The 20,798-nt window shown below is 37.8% G+C and overlaps 1 protein-coding gene across 1 annotated transcript in view; it reads right to left on the reverse strand.

Annotated features, from left to right (window-relative positions):
* Window positions 1-1,525: 1,525 nt before the first annotated feature.
* Window positions 1,526-20,798, reverse strand: part of CFAP126 (cilia and flagella associated protein 126) — a 28,164-nt gene continuing 8,891 nt past the window's right edge. Inside the window, exons 4-7 of the mRNA XM_027095161.1 lie at window positions 3,186-3,253; window positions 2,900-2,980; window positions 2,215-2,391; window positions 1,526-1,825 (exon numbers count right to left, since the gene is read on the reverse strand). Coding sequence (XP_026950962.1) covers window positions 1,550-1,825; window positions 2,215-2,391; window positions 2,900-2,980; window positions 3,186-3,253 — 602 coding nt within the window. The 3' untranslated portion in view covers window positions 1,526-1,549. The remainder of the gene's footprint in view (window positions 1,826-2,214; window positions 2,392-2,899; window positions 2,981-3,185; window positions 3,254-20,798) is intronic.

Genomic DNA, 20,798 nt, shown 5'->3' on the forward strand with positions numbered 1-20,798 from the left:
CACTGGAAAAATTTTCAGGGAATCAAATGCAAGTAGCCATGGATCTAACATCTTGCCGAAACCTCAGAGAAGGAAGGAGCAAAAGAGAGGAAGTTGAGCTTTTTGTTTATTACAGGCTCCAAAATCCCACTGAGAACTGATTATTATAAGCCTTAAGGTACAGTTCAGCAAATTATGATCCAGTGGAACAATGGAGGGGACAGCCAAGGGACTATGAATATGAACTAAGTATGTCCATTTGGGGAGAAAGGAGAGTAGAGGTAAGAAAGGAGAGATTGTTGGAAACCTGGCAAACATTTATAGTTTAGTGAGAAAACTTGCTACTTTTTATAATCCATGTAGGCCAGGCTTTTGGGTCCCTAACTGCCTTGACAGGAGTGCTGTTTTGATAGTCTTTGGAAACTCTGGGGTGACAGGTCTATCTTGTCTGTCACTCTGAGTTTTTAGCCAACCAGTTAAAGCTGTGGGTTGGAGAGAAGTAACAGTGGCTGTAACTGGTGTCAGTTAGAGAGGAAGACCTTACTTAGTTGCCTCAACAGTCTTCATCCCAGCTCCCAAGTAGTCTTTGGCTTTAAGTGATGATCACTTCTCCCTTTTTGCTACACTGGCCCTGGGAAGTCTTTGTAGCCTTCCTCCAGCGTATACATATGTCCTCTGTACTTGTCCTTGGAGTTAGGCATATGTGTTCATGAGGGAACAATTGGGCAATGGAACTGGGAAAGGTTTGGCAAGGGCATTAAATTTAACAGCCAGTGCCAGGAAGATGCAGAATGGGGATAATGATAAACAGAAATTGGAGGCTGGGAAATAGATAAGGGACTTTTTTGGTGGCTTCTTATCATTCAGGTGATTGGGGTGAGGGGAGTGGCAGTGTGGTCATCATGTATGTTATTCTGTCCTAAATTTCTACTTGTTGTCTCCCTTTATTTCTCTTCTCTGTTTTCTAATCACTTTTTTATCTTCAGTTTTCAAATTATATTTGTATTTTTGCTTGAGTTTTGCTTTTATAACTCTTTCTAATTTGTTTTCCCTGTGTGTTCTGTCATCAGATAATGAAGTGTTAGACAAGGATTGTATCTTCTACTCTGGCTTCCTGTACCTTTTCTTCCCCACCTTCTCCAAATGCACATACACACACTCTACTCTAAATGATTGTACTTCTGACTTTGAAGTTGTAGTTCATGCTCAGGATGAAAAGTGAGTGAGTAGGGGTGACAGACTGGTTATTTGAGGTTTCTTTTGCTGTGATTCAGACCAACTTCCTCCTGGTCATTTCTGGAAATGACTCAATCCTTGTAAAAATGTGTTCTACCCCCAAGCCACTGTCATGTTCTTTTCCCTGCTCTATTTCCTCCAACCCTTCTCCTAGTTATGGGTTAAAAGAGGCAGACATAGCAGGAGGGAAAAATCCAAATCAGTAAAAGATTCAACAAACAATGTTTATTTTCCAAATTTGCCTTTATTCCCATCCATAATTTCCCTGACTGGGAGCTCTTGCTTACATCACTCAATCTCTAGACAGGTTTTCTCAGTGTGGTCCCTTAGTCCCTTATGGAGTTCCAGGTTTGCATTTCTGGACCTCAGCTAAATTAGGACCTGCACAGTGTTCTAGCATACATGGGCTTCCAGGTGGACTCTTTGGAGAGTTGGGTGGGCTTTGGGGACCTGGAGTGTGACCTTCAGAGGGGTGTGACCTTTGGAGCTGATCTGGGGAATTGAGATTTGATGCTGGGGAGCTTGGGATTATGGTTGCACTTGGTGCTGCTTGCCGTACAGTCTTTGTGATAGACTCCCCAAGTTTCTTCTGACTGTCTGGATCATGGGGCTGTCAGGGGTGGAATAGAAGAGACAGTTACGTTTCAGGTTAGGCCTAGATCATTCCCAATCCATCTCAGAATTCTAGATCCCTTTCTCCCCATTCCATGAACAAAAGGTCAGGTTTCAAATAAGAAGAGTTAAATTTGATACTGTTAACTTCCCCTTGAGATCAGCTCATGCTGTACTGTGTGGACGGGGTGTGAATGGGAGGGTGTGGATAAGATGCCCTTAGCTTATCCCTTCAGGCCTCAGAGGTTGTTTAAGGACTGGATAGGGTAAGACAGAATTGGTTAGAGGTTCCCCCTGCTGGGATTGTTGTAGTATAACATTAGGCATTTTTGAGGTTGAAAAGAAGTGAAGACAACAGGACTGAGGTTAGATGGGAGGAACAGATACCTTGCCTAAGATTTCAGGATGTAGCCCATTGGAGGCCTTGAGTAAATCAGGATATTTCTGTATCCATTTGGTAAGGGAGGCAGCACCAGCAGCTGTACGGGAGGTCAGGGTCACCCGAGCAGGGGGTATCTTCAGAGGCATTTGCCAGGTGCCCATGAAGGAACCCCAAGGACTTGCCTAAAAGGAAAAATGGGATTCCTCAACAGGGCTTCTCACTGCCAGTAACTGACCTATTGGTGGGCTGTTTGTCTTATTTCCATCCTTTACCTTTGGGAATGCATCGTCATGAAACAAGAATGAAAGCATAATTTCCCCACTCTTCCTTTTCCCCCTCTCTCATTTAGGCTACCCTAATTTTTTCATCCGCTTGTCTCTGCTGGCTTAAATTCCACATCCTTAGGTTAAGTTTGGCAGCGTACCCACTGCATAAATGTTATCACCTGAAGGTGTTCATTTTATACAGATGATTCATCCGCTTAAGGAATTCTGGGTGTTAAACACGACCCTGTTCTGTTGGATAAGCTGGCTGGAAGTTTGGGGGCACTCGTGTTACAATGTGAATTAGATTGCACCTTAATTTTCCAAATAGTAGCTGCAGGAGATTGCAAGTCTCCCTGCCCCCTTACTCCAGTTCTGTGCCTCAGTTCTTTACCTTTCAAGATGAGAATGGAGATGAGTATCTCACCTTGGAACGGGGCACTGAAGGCAACAGATGGCCACGATCATTGGCGATAATCTGAGTGTAGCCTTCATGGGAAGAAATCCTCTGGGGTAGAGGTGGGGACAGAAGTGCTTGTGAACATGGAGTGGAAAAGTGGAAGAAAGTATCTGAAGGGCTTTAATTAAGGATTGAGGGAGAGGAGGATATGGGAATTCCAAGAAGGCTGAAAGAAGTTAGATACCAGTGAATTACATAGAGTGTGACATAAAGAACCAGAAACTGGCATTGTGGTGTGCTGAATGTGGAATACCTCTTTTGTTGGCTTGGCGAGAGACCAGTTCTGCAGATACTTGGGTGAGAAAGCTTTTTCATACTGTGGAGAAAAAGATGAGAAGCCCTATGAGACTCAAAGGCCCCAAGCCCAGGAAATGATAGCTAGGCACAGTTCTTCAGATTTGAAGACCAAAAGCGTGAACAACCATGCTAAGTAAGCTTTAACTTGCTTTAGAGAGGATGTGATTTGTTTCATCTGTGTGCTGTCCAACATGGAGCCACTAGCCCCATGTGGCTGTTGAGCATTGGAAATGTGACTAGTCCAAATTGAGGTGCTTTGTAAGTACAGTTGACCCTTGAACAACATGGGTTTGAACTGTGCACGTTAACTTACAATAAATAAATATGTACTTTTCAATAAATATGTATTACAGTACTACATGATCAATAGTTGGTTGAATCTGTGGATGTGGAACCCTGGTTATGGAGGGCCGACTCTAAAGTTATTTGTAGATTTTCAACTGTGTGGGAATCTGTACCCTAATCCCTGCCTTGTTCAAGGGTCAACTATATAAAATACAATGGATTTTGAAGACTTAGTACAAAAACGAATGAAACATCTGATTATAACTTAAAATATTGATTAAGTGTTGGAAATAATATTTGGGGCTAAATTATTAAAATTTACTTTATTTCTTTTTAATTTTTTTCACGTAGCTACTAGAAAATTTAAAGTTACATTTGTGACTCACATTATCTTTTTATTGCAGTGCTGGTCTAGACCAGCGGTCAGCAAACTCTGGCCTGGGCCAAATCCATCCTCCTGTCTGTTTTGGGATGGCCTGAGAAAGCTAAGAATTGTTTTTATAGATGAACATTTGCACTTGATTTGATAAAGGGGAACACTAACTTTGTACCCCAATTAACCGAAATATTTTCTCATCCTATAAGAATTTCATGCTTTTCATTAACATTACAAAAAATTGCACTCAGTTATTGTATTTTGAATTTTGTCAAAATTTTATGGAAAAGTGTTTTCTCTCATACCTATATAATATCTCTGATTTTGTCACTCGACTCACAAAGCCTAAAATATTTACTCTCTGGCCCTTTTCAGAAAAAGTTTGCTGACCTCTGGGTTAGGGCCTACAGACTTAACCCAGAGATACCTATTTCTTGTCCTTGGGCCCTCCCTCCCCTGAGGAGCTGAGGAGGTAAAAAAATATTGTCTCAGCCCACTCTCAGCTATATATTCAGTCATCAGAATCCTACGGGAGGGGTCAGACCAAAGGTGGAATCTGGAAGGCAAAATTTAACGTTACAGAAAGAAATGGAAAAGAGTACTTACTTGGTTGGCGCTGTAGTTAGTGGCCATGATCCTGCCACTTCCTCTGTTTACCTGTGTTGCCTGGCAACTGCAAGAAGGCAGACCTTCTCGACTACCTCCCAATTAGCAGGGGCTGCCTTTTCCTTCTTGTTAATCACTTTCTTGGCTGACAGTGCCCCCGATCTTTCCCCTTGAAACTTAGGTTCATTTTCATTTTAGAGATGTGAGGGACAGAGTAAATAAATGTGAGAAAATTGGTTGAATAGTGGCCCAGACTTTTTTCTAGCATAACTTCCCCTGCTTAAGAACTTCCAGGTTGTCTTTGACTGGGGTCTTTAACCACCATAACAAACCATGGAGCCCCAAGAGCTGTGTTCATTGGGCAGTGTGGTGTAATGTATCATAGACTTTAGAGCCAGACACTGGGGTTTGAGTCCTTACTAAACACAGGAACATAGCTGTATGGCATTAAATAACTGATGTCCCTTCACTGAATTTCTATAGTCATTTGTATTGTGGAAATAATAGAACAACTACAGGGTAAATGAGGTGAGGTGAATAAAGTATCTAGATAATGTCATACCATGGTAGGTACTCAGTACTGCCAAGACCCTGTTTACGGGGTCCACTACTTCATTTTCTCAGAATAACAAAGGAATGATGTTTTTATTTATTTATTTATTTATTTATTTAAAAAATAAATTTATTTATTAATTTTGGCTGCATTGGGTCTTTGTTGCTGTGTGCGGGCTTTCTCTAGTTGCGGCAAGCGGGGGCTACTCTTCGTTGTGGTGTGCGGGCTTCTCACTGTGATGGCTTCTCTTGTTGCAGAGCATGGGCTCTAGGCGTGTGGGATTTAGTAGTTGTGGCTCACGGGCTCTCTTAGAGCACAGGCTCAGTAGTTGTGGCGCACGGGCTTACTTGCTCTGTGGCATGTGGGATCTTCCCAGAACCAGGGCTCGAACCCGTGTCCCCTGCATTGGCAGGCGGATTCTTAACCACTGCGCCACTAGGGAAATCCAGGAATGATGTTTTTAAAAGCAGCTGATTCAGATTTGTCCCCAGAAAGAAAAACATATCCTTAGTCCTTAAATGACTCCTGTCTCTTCCATCACTCTCTAGAATCACAGAGCCTAAAAACAAAGGTGCTTGATGTTGGCTGGGATGAGGTGGAATCAGGAGCTGGTGCCAGGAGATTGAGCAGGGATGATGAAAGAAAGCTGTAGTGTGGAAAACATCAGATTTAGAAAATTAAGTGGTGGTGCTATGACACAAACCTAATATTTGTTGGACTAGGAAACCTCCCTGAGACTAATCTAAAATGGTATTATCAGAACCATCTACTGGGTTGTTAGGGAGAAAGTGGAATTGTGTTTTCTGAATTATAAAGTTTATACATAAGGCATTAAAATGAAAGGAAAAAACTAAGAAATAAGTTGTCCAAAGAAATAGATCATTGAGAACCAGGAGAGCATTTTAATGGATGATTGTCAATCCCTTCTCCCTTCCTTCTTCCAAAGTCCTCATCCCAGCCAACACACCAAGTACAAGAACACTCCTACACTTCTAGAGATGGAGGTAAAAACCAGCTCTTGTTTTACAGACTCTGGCAGTTAACAGATGTGCTTATGTGAGGTCTGGAAAGGGGACTCATGTGCTTAGTCCCTGTGGTTCTCATTAGTCTCTAGAGTGATAACATTTTGGTTCCTAAAGCCACAGTGATATTTAAGCAAGCATCATATCTCTTGGAACTTCTGTCTTTAGCTGGTATGCTTTTCTGATAGAGATGTAATGTTATATGATGGCTTCAATTTTATTTTTTTTAATTAGTTTTTGTTTAATTGAAAAAAGTATACACGGAAAAAAATTTCACGTTTACGGAAAGGTATTTACTGAAAAGCAAATCTCCATTTGACTTCAACTCCCAGTCTTGCTCCTCAGAGGCAACTACTCTTATTATTTTCTTGTGTCTCCTTCCAGAAATACTCTATACATTCTAAGATTAATGGGAGCAAGCCGTTCACACTGTTTTGTGATTTGCTTTTTTGACTGTCTTGGGGATTTTTTTTTTCATGATAGTATATTATTTCATTTTAGGGTGTACCATCATGTATTTATTTAGTCTCATTTGGATGACCATTGAGGTTATTTCCAGACTTTTGCTGTTACATACATTGCTGCAATGAAAATCTATATCTACATATATATCTTTATGAATATAAAGATATATAGAGAGAAATATGTGTATATATCTTTAGGAACATATGTGATTAGTAGGATAAATTTCTAAAAGTGAAGTGTAAAGTCAAAGGGTTTATGAATTTAGAACATTAGTAGACAATGTCAAATTGCCACTCAAAGACATTGTACCAGTTTATACATCTGCCAACGGTGTATGAGAGTGCTTAGTTCTCCACTCCCTTACCAATGTTTTTCCTGTTTTTGTCAATCTAATAATAAAAACTAATGTAGTTACTATATGCCAGGCGCAGTCCTAATTGCTTTTTATTATATTTTCTCATTTGATTCTCACAAGAACCCCAGCCTAGGAAACTGGGGCATGCACAGTAAGGAGTAGAACCAGGATTTAATCCCAAGTATTCTGACCCTAGAGTGATCAGTTTTTTTTTTTTTTTGAGTGATCAGTTTTAACCATTACACTGTATTGCTTCTTAAGCTGTAGGTGAAACGTGGTGTATCCTTGTTTTAAACTTTCTTTAATTACAAGGTTTTTTCTTTATGTTTTCTTTCTTTTTTTTCCCCCTGAAAATAGCCTTTCATGTTTTTTGCCGTTTGTTATTGAGCTGTTGATCACTTTTATTAATCTATTTGAACTTTATGTATTAAGGAAATCAGCCCTTTTGTCAGTTATGTTGCAAACATTTTCCCCCAGTTTGTCATTTAAATTTATGTAGTCAAACTTATCACCCTTTTTTTCTGTACTTCTGGATCTTAGACTTTGAAGGCTTTTTGTAAATTCCAATATTTAAAAAATAATTCACCCCTGGTTTCAGTTTTTATATATAAATTTTTATTCTGTTGGAATTTATTTTGGTGACTAAACTGAAGTCAATCTCCAGATACCTAACTAGTTGTCTTGGCATCATTTATTGAATGAGCCATCTTTTCCCTACTGATTTGAATTGCCACCTTTATTGTATTCCCTAATATATTTGGGTCTGTTTCTGGATCCTCTAACCCATTGTTCTGCAGGGAGAGGTGACCATTTTAGGTTATTTGTGTCTTTAAAATCCATGGTTCAATCCTGGCTGGGTCCTGTGTGAATTCTCCAATTAGAATTTCACAGACACTAGGAAATTGTAATATAAATAGTAACAGGCAATTTCGAGCTTCTAACAAAATTGTATTGAATATTAGCCTTTCTTCAGATTGACTGGTTGACTTTAGGTACAGCTGTTGTTCTTTCATCGAACCAGATTTAACTCTTTCAAAGTTGGAAGGGCTCATAAAGGCCCCACTCAAAAAATATGCCTCACGATATTTTCATCATTTGATTCAGTTCTCTGATGCCTGAAATTAGACCATTAGGAAATCTTTTATTTGGGTTGAGATCATCTGCCATTGGACTACAAGTTTACTTTGTGTCTATAGGAAGTGTATAAACTACCTAATTGAGGGCAACTACCAACCTGAGCACTGGAGTCAGATTGCCTGGATTAAATTCTGGTTCTGCCTAAATGTGTGACCTTGGACAAGTTACTTGGTCTTTCTGGGTCTGAGAACCCTTATGGTGTGAAACGAGAATAATCTGAGTTTTGAGAGTTAAACATATGTAACATGCCTAGTAGGGTACGTGATGCATAGTGAGTGTTCAATAATTTTAGCATTAGTATTAGCTCGAGACTGCCCAGTAAAAAGAAGTACCTATTCAGGTTACCTGAAACAGAAAAGGGGGGAATTTATTATAAAGTTATGGGATATTTATAACAGATTCCAAAAGTAGGAAGTATAGTTTGGGCCTTAAAGGGTACTAGAATCTGGAAGATAGAACATGATCAAGAGGGATTTTTTTTTTCTCCATCTCATTGTTCTCTGCAGTGCCTTGTTCTTATTTCTCTGCAAGTCAGCCAGTATGATTGCTTCCTCATTGACAGCCACCATCCTGAGATTACTTGGACTTGTACCTTTCTTGCAACCTAGTAAGAGTCTTACTAATACAATAGGAGGGAATGGGAAGAACAAAAAGAATGCTGGTCAGTTTAAGTGGAAAGAGACCATAGAAGGTAAAGCTTTTGCTTTGAACCAGTGGATCTTCTTTTAAAAAATAGGTAATAACTTTCCCACAATCAGTTATCAGTTTTTTCTGTAGTTTTCCAAGGTTTTGTGCATATTCAAGAATAGATATAATAAATAGAAATATATATTTTATTCATCACCATTACATTTTACACAAATTGTAGCATAACATACTACTTTCATTTTAAGATTAAAAAATATATTTTGAATATCATTAAATATTAGTGCATAAAGAGCTTCCTTGCTTTTTTTATAGCTGCATAGTATACATTAATGATGTATTATAATCAGTTCCCTATTGTTGAACATTTAGTTTGTTTTTAAACTTTTGCTGTCACAGTGCAGCAATGGATAACCTTCTGCATGTGTTGTTTTGCATTGTGTGAGTATATTTGTAAGACAAATTTATAGAAATGAAATTGTGAAGTCAAAGGATATGTGCAGTTTGATAGATACTGCCATATTGCCTTCTAGAGGTTATATCCCCTCCAGCCACGTATCAAGAGTTCTCTGGCAGAACTTGAAGCCTTGATAGATTGATGAGATCTCCAAGTTTGCTTTTATCCCACATCTCTTCCCAGACATTAAAGAGATTCACAGCAACTTCTCCCTCAAAAATCTGCGTTGTTAGGTAAACTACCTCATTTAGTGATTTCTAATTTATAATAGCCAAAAGTTAGCAACCTGAACTTTCAATGTATTTTTCTTCCCATGGCAATTTTTTTTTCTTTTTCACCATGCAGCTTACAGGATCTTAGTTCCCCAACCAGGGAATGAACCCAGGCCCTCGGCAGTGAAAGCGCAGAGTCCTAACCCCTTGACCGCCAGAGAATTCCCCCCCATGGCAATTTTAAAACCAAAAAAATCATTAGTAACCTCATTAGTAAAAACTTGAGCATCTCATCTATTACATAGTTTGACCAACAGCTCTCCACGTTTTCTTCCAGATAGTTCCAAAGTACCCTGCATGCTAGTTCACTGGGGCAGGTGGTAGTGGGTCTTGGATTGGAGACCTGGCTTTTGCCTGTTTTCCTGAGTTAACAGGATCTTATCCAACCAAGCTACTGGACCAACTTTGAACTATTTACACCCCCCTGTTTTCTATATTCCTTTATAGGAACTGAAGACAGTTCTGTACACAGTAAGCACTGAAGAAATGGATGGCTGCATATATAGACACTATTTCAAAATTTCTCTATATATTACAAATTTTTTATCCTATTTTCTTTCGTTGGAGGAACCTAAGGCTCCCTCTATTGGAGACTGCTATTATGTCTCCCCTCCCATACCCCATAAAAGAAGAATATTGTTGATAAGAACACTTCCTGAGGAATCTAGAGAACAAGCTGTAGACAACCACAGTAACTGAGGAGACATCAGTATCTCTCACTAGTGGAGAGAATTAAATTTATGTTTACTTGAATAACCAAGAATAAACGATGGTTCTAATGGAAAGAGTGTAGTTATGTGATAGCTATGTGCTTTGACGATATACACAGTGGCCATGAAGTCTGGGAAAAGATACTATTTTGTTCTGTATTGAAATATAATACCAACAAACCATTAATATGTATTCATTTATGTTTCCAGATTTCTTGGCAACCCTGTAAATATAGTACAGATAACAATGAGAGATTAGATATGTGAGGTAGATTAGGTAGTATGTGAGAAGTATCAATAGAATAAGCCCTGATTATCATATACAGATATTAACTAAAAATAAAGGATTTGCCTCAAGTTAGGTGCTAGGGGAAAGCAATGGGGGCTGGTGGGGGGAGTGACTGATTAAGAGATTCCTAGATAGTTTCAGTGTTGCTCTATATTAGGAAAAACTCCAGTCCTCCTGTGTTTCTCCTTTACTCTCACACTACTATCTCATTAACAACACTTCTGACACCAGACAAGGGGTTTTTCCCCACATCAAGTAATTCCATGACACCAGCTGGGTGTTCTATAATTTAGCTCAATTCTAATGCTATCTACCTGGAGATAGGATCAGATCCCACAGGTTAAGGGCTCAGTCCCACAAGACTGCCTGCCCCCCTACCCTTCAGATGCCAATTGCATGTCCAGGTTGTTACTTGTGCTTCTGATCAATCAGCTGTAAGTCAGAGGTTCCCATGACCCCCTCCTTGAGTTTACTTAATTTGCTAGAATGGCTCACAGAACTCAACAAAATACTTGAGGATATCTGTGAGGCTATGATAAAGAATACTGATGAACATACAGATAGAAGAGATGTTTAGGGAAGGTATGTGGGAAGGGGCGTGGAGCTCCCATGTCCTCTCTGGGTCTGCCACTCTCCCTGGACACTCTCCAAACCCTATCTTATTGGGATTTTTCTGGAGGCTTCATCACATAGGCCTGATCAATCGTTAATTCCATTTCTAGCCCCTCTCCCCTCTCCAGAGAATGGGGGATGGAGTTGAAGTCTAAGCTTCTAATCATGACTTGGTCTTTCTGGTGACTAGCTTCCATCCAGGAGCCCACCAATAATCACCTCATTAGAACAAAAGACACACACACCCCTATTACCCAGGAAATTCCAAGCACTGTGTCAGTAACCAGGGTCAAAGACCAAATGTTAGCACAAAAGATGTTCCTAGTGCTTTTATCACTTAGGTATTTACAAGGGTTTCAGGAGCTCTGTGCCATGAACAAGGGGCAGAGACCAATATATGTATTTTCTATCATCTCACGTGCTCATATAGACAATAGCAAAAAAGAGACAGAACTTATGTATTGTATAAAAGTATTAGGATAAAGTTAACCATTAGAACAAAAATACAAACTCTTTTAAATACCAGAAGGTATGTTAAAAAAAAAGTTGGGGTGGGGAGAGGAGGAAGCATATGAAATAGATCCCATGGTGAGAGACCTACATATATAAAAAAAATATGTAACTTAAATCAGTAAGGCAGCTGTAAGTCCAGAAATATTGATTGAATCAACAAATATATAAATGGGCTTACCACACCTGTTAAAATGATTTTCACATTGACTACAAAAGCAAATTCCAACACTATGCTGTATAAAAGAAATATATCTAAATTGAAGAGATTCAGGAAGCCTAAAAATAAATGACTAAAAAAGTACCAGAATTATTTTCTTAAATTAAAGCAGGGGTTGCAATTGTAATTATCCAAGAAAGTAGAATTCTGACTAAAATGGTTTAAAAGAGATAAAGAATTTTTTAAATTAATTTATTTATACAGAAAGTTCTTATTAGTTATCCATTTTAAACATCAGTGTATATATGTCAATCCCGATCTCCCAATTCATTCCACCAACCCCTCCCCCTGGCCTCTTGCCCCCTTGGTGTCCATATGTTTGTTCTCTACGTCTGTGTCTCAATTTCTGCCCGGCAAACCCGTTCATCTGTACGATTTTTCTAGATTGCACATATATGCGTTAATATATGATATTTGTTTTTCTCTTTCTGACTTACTTCACTCTGTATGACAGTCTCTAGATTAATCCACGTCTCTACACATGACCCAATTTGTTCCTTTTTATGAGTGAGTAGTACTCTGTTGTACCACATCTTTTCTATCCATTCGTCTGTCAATGGGCATTTAGGTTGCTTCCGTGTCCTAGCTTTGTAAATAGTGCTGCAATGAACATTGGGGTGCATGTGTCTTTTTGAATTATGGTTTTCTCTGGGTATATGCCCAGTAGTGGGATTGCTGGATCATATGGTAATTCTATTTTTAGTTTTTTAAGGAACCTCCATACTATTCTCCATAGTGGCTGTATCAATTTACATTCCCACCAATAGTGCAAGAGGGTTCCCTTTTCTCCACACCCTCTCCAGCATTTGTTGTTTATGGATTTTCTGATGAAGCCCATTCTAACCGGTGTGAGGTGATACCTCATTGTAGTTTTGATTTGCATTTCTGTAATAATTAGTGATGTTGAGCAGCTTTTCATGTGCTTCTTGGCCATCTGTATGTCTTCTTTGGAGAAATGTCTATTTAGGTCTTCTGCCCATTTTTTGATTGGGTTGTTTGTTTTTTAATATTGAGCTGCATGAGCTGTTTATATATTTTGGAGATTAATCCTTTGTCCGTTGATTCATTTGCAAATATTTTCTCCCATTCTGAGGGTTGTCTTTGCATCTTGTTTATAGTTTCTTTTGCTGTGCAAAAGCTTTTAAGTTTCATTAGGTCCCACTTGTTTATTTTTATTTTTTCACTTATTTATTTTTGTTTTTACTCTAGGAGGCTGGTCAGAAAAGATCTTGCTGTGATTTATGTCAGAGTGTTCTTCCTATATTTTCCTCCAAGAGTTCTATAGTGTCCAGTCTTACATTTAGGTCTCTAATCCATTTTTTTTTTTTTTTTTTTTTTTTTTTTTGCGGTACGCGGGCCTCTCACTGCTGTGGCCTCACCCCCTGCAGAGCACAGGCTCCGGACGCTCAGGCCCAGCAGCCATGGCCCACGGGCCCAGCCGCTCCGCGGCATGTGGGATCCTCCCGGGCCGGGGCACGAACCTGTGTCCCCCGCACCGGCAGGCGGACTCCCAACCACTGCGCCACCAGGGAAGCCCTCTAATCCATTTTGAGTTTATTTTTGTGTATGGTGTTAGGGAATGTTCTAATTTCATTCTTTTACATGTAGCTGTCCAGTTTTCCCAGCACCACTTATTGAAGAGACTGTCTTTTCTCCATTGTATATCCTTGCCTCCTTTGTCATAGATTAGTTGACCATAAGTGCGTGGGTTTATCTCTGGGCTTTTTATCCTGTTCCATTGATCTATATTTCTGTTTTTGTGCCAGTACCATATTGTCTTGATTACTGTAGATTTGTAGTATAGTCTGAAGTCAGGGAGTCTGATTGCTCCAGCTCCATTTATTTTCCCTCAAAACTGCTTTGGCTATTCGGGGTCTTTTGTGTTTCCATACAAATTTTAAGACTTTTTGTTCTAGTTCTGTAAAAAATGCCGTTGGTAATTTGATAGGGATTGCACTGAATCTGTAGATTGCTTTGGGTAGTATAGTCATTTTCACAATATTGATTCTTCCAATCCAAGAACATGGTATATCTCTCCATCTGTTTGTATCATCTTTAATGTCTTTCATCAGTGTCTTACAGTATTCTGCATACAGGTCTTTTGTCTCCCTAGGTAGGTTTATTCCTAGGTATTTTATTCTTTTTGTTGCAGTGGTAAATGGGAGTGTTTCCTTAATTTTTCTTTCAGATTTTTCATCATTAGTGTATAGGAATGCAAGAGATTTCTGTGCATTAATTTTGTATCCTGCAACTTTACCAGATTCACTGATTAGCTCTAGTGGTTTTCTGGTGGCATCTTTAGGATTCTCTATGTATAGTATCATGTCATCTGCAAAGAGTGACAGTTTTACTTCTTCTTTTCCAATTTGTAATCCTTTTATTTCTTTTTCTTCTCTGACTGCCGTGGCTAGGACTTGCAAAACTACGTTGAATAATAGTGGTGAGAGTGGACATCCTTGTCTTGTTCCTGATCTTAGAGGAAATGCTTTCAGTTTTCACCCTTGAGAGTGATGTTTGCTGTGGGTTTGTCATATATGGCCTTTATTATGTTGAGGTAGGTTTCCTCTATGCCCACTTTCTGGAGAGTTTTTATCATAAATGGGTATTGAATTTTGTCAAAAGCTTTTTATGCATCTATTGAGATGATCATATGTTTTTTTCCTTCAATTTGTTAATATGGTGTATCACATTGATTGATTTGCATATCTTGAAGAATCCTTGCATCCCTGGGATAAATCCCACTTGATCATGGTGTATGATCCTTTAATATGTTGTTGGATTCTGTTTGCTAGTATTTTGTTGAGGATTTTTGCATCTATGTTCATCAGTGATATGGGTCTGTAATTTTCTTTTTTTGTAGTATCTTTGTCTGGTTTTGGTATCAGGGTGATGGTGGCCTCATACAATGAGTTTGGGAGTGTTCCTTCCTCTGCAATTTTTTGGAAGAGTTTGAGAAGGATGGGTGTTAGCTCTTCTCTAAATGTTTGATAGAATTCACTGTGAATCCATCTGGTCCTGGACTTTTGTTTGTTGGAAGATTTTTAATCACAGTTTCAATTTCATTACTTGTGATTGGTCTGTTCATATTTTCTGTTTCTTCCTGGTTCAGTCTTGGAAGGTTATACCTTTCTAAGAATTTGTCCATTTCTTCCAGGTTGTCCATTTTATTGGCATAGAGTTGCTTGTAGTAGTCTCTTAAGATGCTTTGAATTTCTGCAGTGTCTGTTGTAACTTCTCCTTTTTCATTTCTAATTTTATTGATTTGAGTCCTCTCCCTCTTTTTCTTGATGAGTCTAGCTAATGGTTTATCAATTTTGTTTATTTTCTCAAAGAACCAGCTTTTAGTTTTATTGATCTTTGTTATTGTTTTCTTTGTTTCTATTTCATTTATTTCTGCTCTGACCTTTTTTTTTTTTTAAATTAATTAATTTATTTATGTATGGCTGTGTTAGGTCTTCATTGCTGCAGGCGGGCCCTCTCTAGCTGCGCTGAGCAGGGGCCACTCTTTGTGGTGGTGCACGGGCTTCTCACTGTAGTGGCTCCTCCAACTGCAGAGCACGGGCTCCAGGCTCCCAGACTTCAGCAGTTGTGGCACGCAGGCTCAGTAGTTGTGGACTGCAGGCTCCAGAGTGTAGGCCCAGCAGCCATGGTGCACAGTCCTTGTTGCTCCACAGCATGTGTGATCCTCCCGGACCAAGGCTCAAACCCACATCCCCTGCACTGGCAGGCGGACTCCCAACCACTGCGCCACCAGTGAAGCCCTTTGCTCTGATCCTTATGATTTCTTTCCTTCTGCTAACTTTGGGTTTTGTTTGTTCTTCTTTCTCTAGTCCCTTTAGGTGTAAGGTTAGATTGTTTATTTGAGACTTCTCTTGTTTCTTGAGGTAGGCTTGTATTGCTATAAACTTCCCTCTTGGAACTGCTTTTGCTGCATCCCATAGGTTTTGGATCATCGTGTTTTCATTGTCATTTGTCTCTAGGTATTTTTTAATTTCCTCTGATTTCTTCAGTGATCTCTTGGTTATTTAGTAACGTATTGTTTAGCCTCCATGTGTTTGTGTTTTTTACAGTCTTTTCCCTGTAATTGATTTCTAATCTTATAGCATTGTGGTGAGAAAAGATGCTTGATATGATTCAGTTTTCTTAAATTTACTGAGACTTGATTTGTGACCCAAGATATGATCCATCCTGGAGAATGTTCCGTGCGCACTTGAGAAGAAAGTGTAATCTGCTGTTTTTGGATGGAATGTCCTATAAATATCAATTAACTCTATCTGGTCTATTGTGTCATTTAAAGCTTGTGTTTCCTTTTTAATTTTCTGTTTGGATGATTTGCCCATTAGTGTAAGTGAGGTGTTAAAGTCTCCCACTATTATTGTGTTATTGTTGATTTCCTCTTTTATAGCTGTTAGCAGTTGCCTTATGTTTTGCGGTGCTCCTATGTTGGGTGCATATATATTTATAATTGTTATATCTTCTTCTTGGATTGATCCCTTGATCATTATGTAGTGTCCTTTCTTGTCTCTTGTAACATTCTTTATTTTAAAGCCTATTTTATCTGCTGTGAGTATTGCTACTCCAGCTTTCTTTTGATTTCCATTTGCATGGAATATCTTTTTCCATCCCCTCACTTTCAGTCTGAATGTGTCCCTAGTTCTGAAGTGGGTCTCTTGTAGACAGCATATATATGGGTCTTGTTTTTGTATGCATTCAGCGAGCCTGTGTCTTTTGGTTGGAGCATTTAATCCATTCATGTTTAAGGTAATTATCGATATGTATGTTACTATTACCATTTTCTTAATTGTTATGGGTTTGTTTTTGTAGGTCCTTTTCTTCTCTTGTGTTTCCCACTTAGAAGAGTTCCTTTAGCATTTGTTGTAGAGCTGATTTGGTGGTGCTGAATTCTCTGAGTTTTTGCTTGTCTGTAAAGCTTTTGATTTCTCCATCGAATCTGAATGAGATCCTTGCTGGGCAGAGTAACCTTGGTTGTAGGTTCTTCCCTTTCATCACTTTAAATATATCATGCCACTCCCTTCTGGCTTGTAGAGTTTCTGCTGAGAAATTAGCTGTTAACCTTATGGGAGTTCACTTGTATGTTATTTGTCGTTTTTTCCTCACTGCATTCAATATTTTTTCTTTGTCTTTAATTTTTGCCATTTTGATTACTATGTGTCTCAGCATGTTTCTCCTTTGGTTTAGCCTGTATGGGACTCTCTGTGCTTCCTGGACTTGGGTGGCTATTTCCTGTCTCATGTTAGGGAAGTTTTCGACTATAATCTCTTCAAATATTTTCTCGGGTACTTTTTCTCTCTCTTCTCCTTCTGGGAGCCCATAATGTGAATGTTGTTGTGTTTAATGTTGTCCCAGAGGTCTCTTAGGCTGTCTTCATTTCTTTTCATTCTTTTTTCTTTATTCTGTTCCACAGCAGTGAATTCCACTGTTCTGTCTTCCAGGTCACTTATCCGTTCTTCTGCCTCAGTTATTCTGCTATTGATTACTTCTAGTGTATTTTTCATTTCAGTTATTGTATTGTTCATTTTTGTCTGTTTGTTCTTTAATTCTTCTAGGTCTTTGTTAAACATTTCTTGCATCTTCTCTATCTTTGCCTCCATTCTTTTTCCAAGGTCCTGGATCATCCTCACTATCATTATTCTGAATTCTTTTTCTTGAAGGTTGCCTATCTCTACTTCATTTAGTTGTTTTTCTGGGGTTTTATCTTGTTCCTTCATCTGGTACACAGCCCTCTCTGCTTTTTCATCTTGTTTATCTTTCTGTGAATGTGGTTTTTGTTCCACAGGCTGCAGGATTCGAGATAAAGAAATTTTTACCACGAGTAAAAAAAGAGAAAGAATTACACTTAATATGGGAGAAATAGAAGCACATTAATAATAGGAGACTTTAACAAATCAGATCTAGAGAGATAAAGTGAACAAGAAATTAGTACAGATACAGACAACCTAAACAACATAATAAATAAGATAGATTTAATATATATTAAACTCTGAACCTTGATAATAGAGAATATGGCTTTCCTCCCCGCCAAATGCATAGGATTCACAAATATCACAAAAATGTGGCACATTCACAACTTAGGCCACAGAAAAAATCTCAATAAATTCCAATTTAAATTTCCAAATGGGAAATTTAAAAACTTGCTGTTAACCACTTCTGGGTCAAAGGAGAAATGCAAAACCAATCGAAAATATTAATAATGAAAATAAGAATCTATGGGAAATAGTTAAAACAGCTATCAGAGATTTAATATTAAATGAATAGAAGTTAAAAAGCAAATATAAATGAACATTATGACTCAAAAAACTAGGGAGAAGAAAAAACAAGGCAAACTAACACACCATTGTAAAGCAATTATACTCCAATAAAGATGTAAAAAAAAAAAAAAAAAGAGATATCAGTCATATCAAACTGAACATGGCCAAAGGAAGGAACTAGAAAATAACAGAGAAATGATTGTATCTTCAGCAAGACAATGACATGGGGAAAAAAAGGAGGACTGTTTTTAATTAAAAGAGATATAAGAACTAACCACAGTATGAATATTGTTGGATCCTGATTCTAATTAAATGTATAAAGACATTTAGAGAAATCTGAATATGGAGTGGCTATTGGATGGTACTGATGGATAATGATGAATGATACAGGTGGATAATGATCTTAGTTTTAGAGATGTACCGTGAAGAGTTTAGGATTGTGATGTCTGAGGTTTGCTTTAAAGTACTTCAGGAAAATTTTTTTAAAAGGATAGATGAAGCAACTGTGGCAATATATTGATAAATATTCAATCTGGACAGGGATATATACAAATTCATTTACACTATTCAACTTTTATGTATGTTTGAAAATTTTCATAATAAAGTGTTTTTTTTAAATTAAAAAAAAGGCAAACCAATGTCAGGAAAGGAAAGAAATTAGTAAAAGAAAGGCAGTGTTAATGGGTTTGAAAACTACGACAACAAAAAGTAGAACTTATAAAACTGGAAATTAAAATTCTCTTTTAAAATAAATAAATCCAAAACTGTTTCTTTGAAAGAATTAAATTGATAACTTCTTAACTAAACTACTCAAAATAAAGGGGGGCGGGGAAGACAGCACAAATAGATAATGTTAGAAAGAAAGAGACACAGAAAAGAAAAATTTTTATCTATTCTATGTAAATATGTTTGAAAATCTACATTAAATGTATAATGTTGTATAAATCCCCAATTTAACAGAATTGACCCCTGTGGAGACAGAGTAAAAACATATCATTTAATATAAAAGAATTAGAGAAACTGATTAGAGTTACCCCACAAAACAAAACAGATCCAGATAGTTTCATAGAATATATTATCAAATTTTAAAAAATAAATCCTTAACTTTCTAAGCTATTTTAGAGCATGGCAAAAGAAGGAAAATTCGCAAATTCACTTTATGAAGTGGGTGTAACGTTGATTCCCAAACTTGAATTTTGGAACCATGACAAAGACTAAACAAAAAGCACTCTAGATCAACTTCACTTATTAATATTGATACAAAAATCTTATATAAAATATTAGTAAGCAGAATTCAATAGTATGTTAAGAAAATTGTATCATGACCAAGTGGATAATACTCTATGGATGCAAAGATGGAGAGTCAAAGGAAGTCCATTAATATAGTTTATCATATTAATTGATCCAAGGTAAAAAAAAAAAGCTCATCTCCACAGATGCATTGATAAATTTTAATACATAACAACACCACCAAAAAGTAAAAAGACAACTGGGGGAAAAAGTTATACCACAGGCAAAGAGTTAGCATCCTTGATAAAAACAACAGGGACTTCCCTGGTGGTCCAGTAGGTAAGACTCCACGCTCCCAATGCAGGGGGCCCAGGTTCGATCCCTGGTCAGGGAACTAGATCCCACATGCCACAACTAAGAGTCCGCATGCCAGAACTAAGAAGCCCAAACACTGCAACGAAGATCCTGCATGCCACAACTAAGACCCGGCACAGCCAAAATAAATAAATGTTAAAACAAACAACAACAAAACTTCTAAAAATACAGAAGAAAAAGACTAATAACCCTACAGAAAACTGGTTATAATGGGGCATGTCACAGAGAAAGACATACAAATTGCTGTTAACCATATGAAAATTGTTCAGTATTGCTCATAATTTTAGAAATATTGAAATTAAAACTGCATGGAGATACCACATTTTACCCACGAGACTGCATAAATCTAAAAGTTTGATAACGTACTCTGTTGGTCAGTCTGTGAGGAAACAGGCATTCTAATATGTTGAGTATGGAAATGTAAAATGGTACAACCTCCACGATGGAGACTTTGGCAGTATCTAGCTAGCACAGTCATCAATGCCTTTTGATTAAGCAATTCCATTTTTAGAAATCTATCCCAAAGATACTCTAGCAAAAATATGAAAAGTGTCAACTATTATATGCAGCATTATTTGTAATAACTACAGACTGGAAACAACTCAACTGTCAGTAATATGGTATCTCCACACAGTGGAGTACTACACAGCTGTGAAAAGCAGTGAGGAAGATGCTGCTGTGGAATGATCTCCAGGAAATACTTTAAAGTGAATAAAGCAAGGTGTAGGACATGTGAATAGTGTGCTACTGTTTATATTAAAAAGGAGATATAAATTATATGTGTTTCTAATAGAAAAATGATGGAAAAATAAGTGTATGATTAGTGATTACCTTTAGGTAGAGAGGAGAAATAATGCAGAAAAGATAGGGGTAGAAGATAAACTTCTTTGAATATACCTTGTTTTGCAGAGTTGATTTTAGAACCATGTAAATATTTTACATAATTATAAAATTAAGATTAAAAAAAGGTAATTCCTAAAATAAAAAACAAATGAATTCTCATTATTTTCACAACAGTTTTCTTTTTACAGAGATAATTGGCTAAATACAACAGTTATATAAATGAGTTAAAACCTCTACTACTAAACGTCACAAATTTCATAACCAGTTTTCTTTCTTAAGACTAAGTCTCCCTCTAGTGGAGATTAGTTTTACAACCAGTCCCCTACCCCCTACACTAC

The sequence above is a fragment of the Aethalodelphis obliquidens genome, unplaced genomic scaffold (genome assembly GCF_003676395.1).
Source record: "Aethalodelphis obliquidens isolate GAN/ISIS:26980383/991018 unplaced genomic scaffold, ASM367639v1 scaffold90, whole genome shotgun sequence".
Taxonomy (NCBI): Eukaryota; Metazoa; Chordata; class Mammalia; order Artiodactyla; family Delphinidae; genus Aethalodelphis; species Aethalodelphis obliquidens.